The sequence below is a fragment of the Podospora anserina genome, chromosome 2 (assembly GCF_000226545.1).
Source record: "Podospora anserina S mat+ genomic DNA chromosome 2, supercontig 2".
NCBI classification, from domain to species: domain Eukaryota; kingdom Fungi; phylum Ascomycota; class Sordariomycetes; order Sordariales; family Podosporaceae; genus Podospora; species Podospora anserina.
The window spans coordinates 2,137,150-2,144,272 of record NW_001914858.1 but is presented as its reverse complement, the minus strand read 5'-3'; the positions used below and the strand labels follow the sequence as shown (position 1 = coordinate 2,144,272).

Here is a 7,123-nt window from a genome sequence, read left to right as displayed (position 1 = left end):
ATGAAGAGGAGGGCAGTGATGAGGAGGATGACGATGATGACAACACGGACAGCGATGAAGAGAGCGACAGTGATGACGACAGCTATGATGATGATGATGATGATGATGATGATGGGGTGGTGGAGGTGGTGGAGGAGGAGGAGGACTGGGTCGAGATCGAGGACATTCCCCTTTCCAGAAGGCTGAAGAGCTTGGTCATCAGCATTGACAAGGTCGGGGGCGGGTGGAAGTGCTTCCGGATCTGAAAGGGGGCTAACGGGCATAAGTTTATTATTTTTAGGCGTCGCCTTATCATCTCTACGCGTTGAGGTTTTGTTTTGACGCATTGGTTCTACATTATCAGGCATCAAAAATGGGACATGGGGTGTTGATGTTATCAAACGAGGCATCCGGTTCGGGAAAACAGGGCGTCGGTCACGGAGCTTCATGCATCACTTTGGTTGCTTCGTGGGTTATCAGTTGCTCAACAGGCCCCCTGAATGGTCAAGGCATGGCAGTTGCTAGGCAACCATGATTTGAGGATATCAAGACCTCAAGACGTTGATGGGGATGGCAAGAATTGATAATAACAATGAAAATTGCCTTGATTTAACTTGGTATTTCCCGTGAGTGTTTGTCACGAGATTGGGACGAACGGGACGTGATTAGACCCCAGGAACAAGATGAATCGACATCCTCAAATTCTGGTGAGGTTGCCATATTTAGATTCCCAAGTCTCATCCTCCGGCTATGCTAACAACGCTAATATAAAATATCTTCCTCTCGTCTCACGATGCGGCCGAAAGTCTGACCAAACTTACGTCCAACGTCTCGGTATCAACCAAGACCACCTCTTTGGTCTCACTAAACTTTGGCACCAAAACCAACCTGACTATCTGCCCGTCCGGCCCCTCAATGACCTTGCTGCCAAACTTTGGCTGCGAACCCACAAAGTACAAGTGTGGGCACTCCTTCATGACGAATGGCTCGTCATCCTGGAATGGATATGACCAGAGTGTATCCGGGGCGGTAGGGGCAGAACACCTCCACCTGCACATGGCCTCCATCAGGCCGAGGCGATCTGGGTCCTCCATGTACTTGCAGATGTCATCCAGGTTCTGACCAGAAGTGCCCAGCACGCGCCAGCCTTCAATTTCTGATTCGAATGGGTTGGTTGTTGCGTCTAGCCACCCTGTCTGATCAGGATGGGTAGGTGTTGGGCCATAATACCTGGACTCGGGGAACATGGCAGAGTGGATTGGTTGTTGAGGATAAGAGACGTTGGCGGGGTCGTTGGCGCCAGGGAGCAGGGTTATTGGTAAGCTAGGGAGAAGCTCGTTGAGGAAGGAGTCGAGGAGTTGCGACGGGGCGGGATTGTATGCGGAGGCGTCGTAGCCGTATTTCTTGGCGTGTGTCTTGGTGTTGGGGTTGTTGGAGTGAGGGTCTGAGGAACTGGCTTCGGCGATGGAGTTGCCTGCTATTATCAGGCGAGAGATCTTGGATTGTTCGTTGGATTGTGTCTCTGGGTCGAGGGCTTGGGCAGCAAGGAATTCTCTCAGGACTTTCAATTCGGCACTGTAGGCTGTAGAAAATCCCGAGAACTCAAGGCCTGATATGATGGCGATCTTTTTGGAGGGAGAACCAACATCAACCATGGAGACATCTTCAGATTTGGGTTTCTTGTCGGACAGGGCCCACCGTGGTGGTTGTGGTGGAAGGTCGGCAAACTTGAGATCAATCACTTCGAATTCACCGTTGGCATTCTCCGTGCCCATGACGGCGATGATGCAGCCAGTCACCAGGAAGTAGTTCTTGAGGGGTTCGCCAACGAGTCTGATGCGACCGGAGTCGTCTTCGAGCATGACTTGGTCCTTGCCATCTTCCGAGTAGTAGTGGCCGACAGAGGTCGGGGCTGAAATCCAGCGCTGAGTATCATGTTAGCCTGAAGTCAACATGAATCTCACACAGAGACAGAGGGCGGCTTGCGTCTTTGGACACGTCCTCGAGAATACTTGGCTTCAGGGGCATGTCCATGTAGACCGTCCCTGCCACCCAGCACAGCTCTCCCTGGCGCACATCGAGAACCCGCTCGACCTTCTTTGCATTTTCACCTCCCAGCACTGTATCATCCCATGCTTCGTGAGCGATCTGTTCCACAGCAGGTTTGATCTTGGTCAGGCGTAGGAAGTATATATCGGCAAACTGTTGTTGGTATTGTCGGGCTTTGGGCAGCGCAAATGTATTGAGTGACTTGTAGTTGGAAGGGGCTCTCTCCAGGTCGGTGTTCTTGGAGTCGGTTCTAGGGCGCACCAGTTAGTGATGTTTTTCATTGGAATTGATGAGAGACTTGCTCCTACTTTGGTGGTGCCTGTAGCAGACCGAGACCGGCAATATCTTCGAGCTTCACCATGATGGGCTGTTCCTGATGCACTTTCAGGTTACTGTCTGGTGTTTCCGGGTCGCCGAGAACATGCACTGGAGATTCAAAGCCCAATTTAGCAAGACGCGCAGACGCGGTAGACGCGTCCTGATGGCCTGTAATTAATTGAGTTCTAGCCCAAAAAGGTGCCCCGCTAAATAAGGCTTGCGATAAGATAAGCCTGCCGTGGGGTTCCAAATCGCTGAACTCGAGCTGCAGGGACAAAAAAAAAATCTTGAGATTGAATGCGATCCCTGCAACAGTAGCTTGATTTTTGCACCAGAGGACCATAACTCGACATCTTTCATTATTAGCCCTCTGTTTTGACCCGACATTCTCCAATACCTCTAGAGCAGGTCCAATTGATTCCGTCTTCAACCATCCACACCCTCAGATAACCACAATGGACGAGCCAATGAACGATGCGCCCGGCGCCCAGGTCAAGGTGACCTTCACCACCAACGAAGCCGATCTCCAGCTCCCAGAAGAGAAGAGACAACTCCTCGTTCCCGCCGATATCCGCCGCTATGGCCTCTCTCGTATTCTCAACTCGGACCTGATGCTCGATTCAGGCTCCATCCCCTTCGACTTCCTCGTCAACGGCAGCTTCCTCCGGTCCAGCCTCGAAGACTACCTCAACTCTGAGGGCCTGTCCCTCGAAACGAACCTCACACTCCAATACGTCCGTTCCTTAATACCCCCCGTATTCGAAGCCTCGTTCGAGCATGACGATTGGGTTTCATCTGTTGATGCCCTCACTGCCACCTCCCCCGCCGGCCGCTGGTCAGGCGAGAACTTCTCCCGCGGCCAAGAAAGGATCCTCTCGGCCAGCTACGACGGTCTCCTCAGAATATGGAATGCCTCGGGTGAGGTCCTCGTTACCGCCCCCTCGGCCAGCCACGGCGGTCACTCCGCCAGCATCAAAGCCGCCAAGTTCATCTCCTCCACTCAGATCGCCTCGACCGGCATGGACAGATCAGTCCGCGTGTGGAAGTACACCGACCCGGGCGCCTCAGGCCAAGCAGAACTCAAGCCCACCCTCGAGCTCTACGGCCACCGCGCCAGCGTCGACTCCCTCGAAGTCCACGGCCCCTCCAAGCGCATCCTCACCGCATCCGCCGACGGCTCCGTCGCTCTCTGGTCCGCCTCCAAGTCCTCCTCCCCTGAGGCCGACGCCTCCCTCCTCCCTAACGCGCACACTTCCAAGCGGAGGAAGGTTGCCTCTTCTGTCACCACCCCCCAGCGTGGCCCTCTCTTCCTCATGCAAATCCACAACGCCCCCCCCACAGCTGCCTTCTTTTACCCAAGAGACCACACAGTAGGCTACTCCGTCTCGCAAGACCACACGGTCAAGACGCTCGATTTGACCACTGGCTCTGTCGTTGCCAACCTCACCCTTTCTCACTCTCTGCTGTCGTTGTGCGCTATTCCAAGACCGAACGGCGCACCATTGCTTGCTGTCGGCACGTCGGCAAGACACATCACGCTCGTCGACCCCCGCGCCTCTGCTGCTACGACGAGCGTGATGACGCTGAGAGGGCACACGAACAAGGTTGTCGCTTTGGCGGCCAATCCGGAAAACGAATACTCGCTTGTGAGCGGGAGCCACGACGGGACGTGCAGGATTTGGGACTTGAGGAGCGTGAGGCCTGCTAGTGGGGGGGAGAGCGAAGGGGGGGTGGGGGGTAATGTGAGCGAGCCGGTTTATGTTTTTGAGAGGGAGAGCAGGCAGGGGAAGAAGAAGAGTGTTGCTGGGGAGGGGGCGAAGGTGTTTGGGGTTGTGTGGGATAGGGAGTTGGGGATTTTGAGCGGGGGGGAGGATAAGAAGGTGCAGGTTAATCGGGGGAGGGATGTGGTTAGGGAGTAGGGGGAGGGAGCAAGGAGGTGATGGGGGGGGGGGGGGGCGGAAAGAGAGAGAGATAGTAAGAGGGAGGTTATACCCATAGTAGGTGATTGATTATTTGAAATGTATACCAAGTTTGAATTGTGGGTTGTTTTTGCATCTGGTTTGATGTGATTTGTTATTATCGTAATCGAGGTCAATGGTGTCTCCACAGTGATGTTATGCCTATTTTCTAGGGCCCCCCGAGGCGAAACGTTCTGTTTCCCCATTCATATCATAGACTTTGTTTTCTCAGTTTTACACTTTCTTTTCCAAACAAGCTTTTCCTTCTCTGCCAACCTTTTGTTGTATTGTATAGCCCATTTTACACAACAACACTATCCTCCCTCCTCGTCTCCTCCATCACCGTCTCCTCCATCGCTGCCTCCTCCTCCTTCTTCAACTTGCTTAGAAACTCGGACTCGAAAAACTTCGCCCCCGGTGCCGCAGCCTGCCTTTTCGCTTCCAGCATCTCGATCACCCTCGCCTTGTCATACTGCACACCAGCCCGCTTGATAGCCTTGAAGATGTAATTCTCCACCGTCGCCACCTGCAGCGGCGGGTCGCGGAGCAGGGCGCAGATGTCTTGTATGCTCTGCTCTGGGTTGTGATGCCAGATGTAATACGCCCTCAGGTGGGAGGGCATGACGGCCGTGGCGCTGGTGGCGTTTGCCGGTTGGGGGTGGGAGACAAAGTATTGTGCTAGCCACATGTCGGCTTCGCGGACGAGGGGGTGCTTTTCCTTTTTGAAGGTGGAGGATTCCCGTGGCTTTTTGGTGGTGGTGGTGGTGGTGGTGAGTTTTGGATCGGATACGGCTTCGGCGGGCGTCATTTCTATTTCGTCCGTTTCTGTCGAGGGGGGGAGGACGGTGTGATCGGGGAGTTCAATAGGGAGTTTGAGTTCGGCGGGGTGGGGGAGGGGAGGGCTGGGGGAGAGTTGGAGGCGTTGGTGGTTGAGCATGGAGTAGATTTGGACGCCGGCGTAGGCGTCTGAGGCTGAGTCTGCCGGGAGGTGTTAGTTTTGGAAAAGTAGAGCAAAAGGAGGCGGTGGGAGGGGGGGGGGGCTTACATATGATTTGATCGAGCCGCAGCGACTGTAACCAGTTGCTTGTTCGAACATCAAGCTCTTTGTATAATGGCAGCTTTAACACCTCCTCGGCTTGCTTCCCAAGACTGACCAGCTTCTTGTTGATGAGGCTGTGCTCCCCGCTCTCGCAATATTTGACCAGCTTGTACAAGTGGCTCAGTTCGAACAGTCCCCTTGGGGTGATCTTGAGATACCTTTGCACTTTACTGGCGTCGCCCATGACCCAAACGCCGACCTTGGTGATTTTTGGATCCTCCAATATCTTCTTCAAAAGAGGCGTGGCGAGGGGTTTACTTTTAGGATAGAGGGCCACATGAAAAAGGGCAATCCGGGTTGGTGACGCGATTTGTATAAGCGAGACGTTTTTTCTCGCCCCGTGCCATGGCAGAGCGTCTGCCATCCATTCAAGGTCGAATCCTAGCAGTGGCTCGTTGAGGAAATATCTCTGGATGACGCGCTCGGCGACGGTCTGGGTGGTGCAGTAATGGACCTTTGGCCTTAGATTTTGAGGCCCCCGGTACATTTGGTAGCTCCAGTAGGATTTCGGTGAGCCCTCGGGGGCTTTCTTGGCTGCGAGGAAGATGTCGTCGGGGATCTTGTAGTCGAGGGGTGTGTGTGGTGGTGTGAGGACTTCTTCCTCGCGCTTTTCTTCCTTCTCCCCACCTTCAACCTTCTTCTCCCCATCCTCAGCCTTTTCCTGTCCCTCCTCGCCCGTAACACCGACAGTCTCGACCTTTTCAACCTTCACCTCCACCCTCTCCTCAGCAACCTCCCCTCCCTCCTCAACACTCTTCTCAAAAGTCTCCCTCTCCACCGTCGTCCGCTCCCCAGCCTCAGTTGGTCTCATCAGAGAAGGCGTAAACCCCCTGCTCTGCCCAGCAAAAACAACCCCCCTGCTAGAATCCCATACTTGCTGGTTTCTCCCACCCATCCTGCCCCTTCCAGCAGCACATCTCACAGTGGTATAGCTGCAACCTGAGTCAGGCCCAAAATCCTTGACCCAACGATGAAAAGACTTACAAATACCTATTCCCCACCAAACGTCTCACAGTGTTAGACGAGGAGGACTTGATCGAAGAAAACATGATAGGAGAAGTCGCGTCATGTGTGCCAGTGCCATGGTCCACAATCTAGGCAACACTGCAGCACGACAAACGCGCTATCCATACAGGTAAAGAGTTAAAAAGGAGGGGCAGTTCTTCCCAAAAGGTAGCGATTGGAGAAATGCTCGCCGGGAGCCGAAGTTTGGGCGGGTTGGGGTTGAATTTGGGGTAGGTTGTTCAGTTTGGAGAAGGATGGATCGACCAATATGCAACTACCGAAGCACGAGGGTGAGTGCTTTACGCGATATCACGGGACTTGCATACTGTAACCGAAATACGGTAATTACGACTTTGCCAAGACAGCAACTACAGCTCAAGCTCGCCCACCTCACACAACTGCTTATTGCTTCAACTCAAACTCATGTCCAACCCACTCACATTGAACCAACAAACATCAAACGAGACCAAGATACAGAAACAAGAAATGGCCTCCCAACTCCTCCCCCTCGGTGTTACCTTCCCCCCCTTTCCTCCCACCAATCCCAAAAACACTTGCTAATGTTGGTTGTTGTGAGGCAGAACTCATCGACAAGTGCGTCGGCTCCCGCATCTGGGTCATCATGAAAGGCGACAAGGGTACCTCTCTCTCTCCCCCTTACCACCACCTCCCCCACCCTACCAACTCACATAACTAACAAGACCTAGAATTCTCC

The 7,123-nt window shown here is 53.7% G+C and overlaps 3 protein-coding genes across 3 annotated transcripts, besides 1 other annotated feature; 1 reads left to right on the top strand and 2 right to left on the bottom strand.

The window, feature by feature from the left end:
- Positions 1–176: 176 nt before the first annotated feature.
- Positions 177–245: a sequence feature (Short protein (PODANS_2_5860, CAP73177.1) was converted to a misc_feature.).
- A 522-nt stretch (positions 246–767) lies between these two features.
- Positions 768–2,389, bottom strand: PODANS_2_5850 (uncharacterized protein; the record flags this gene model as incomplete). The annotated part of the gene is made up of 3 exons (XM_001911316.1): positions 768–1,904; positions 1,966–2,278; positions 2,337–2,389. 3 exons carry the CDS (start codon positions 2,387–2,389, stop codon positions 768–770), a joined length of 1,503 nt encoding a protein of 500 aa, XP_001911351.1.
- A 412-nt stretch (positions 2,390–2,801) lies between these two features.
- PODANS_2_5840 (uncharacterized protein) lies at positions 2,802–4,265 on the top strand (the record flags this gene model as incomplete). Its single annotated transcript, XM_001911315.1, has 1 exon — positions 2,802–4,265. One exon carries the CDS (start codon positions 2,802–2,804, stop codon positions 4,263–4,265), a length of 1,464 nt encoding a protein of 487 aa, XP_001911350.1.
- A 340-nt stretch (positions 4,266–4,605) lies between these two features.
- Positions 4,606–6,452, bottom strand: PODANS_2_5830 (uncharacterized protein; the record flags this gene model as incomplete). Its single annotated transcript, XM_001911314.1, has 3 exons — positions 4,606–5,282; positions 5,350–6,335; positions 6,388–6,452. 3 exons carry the CDS (start codon positions 6,450–6,452, stop codon positions 4,606–4,608), a joined length of 1,728 nt encoding a protein of 575 aa, XP_001911349.1.
- Between the last annotated feature and the right edge of the window lie 671 nt (positions 6,453–7,123).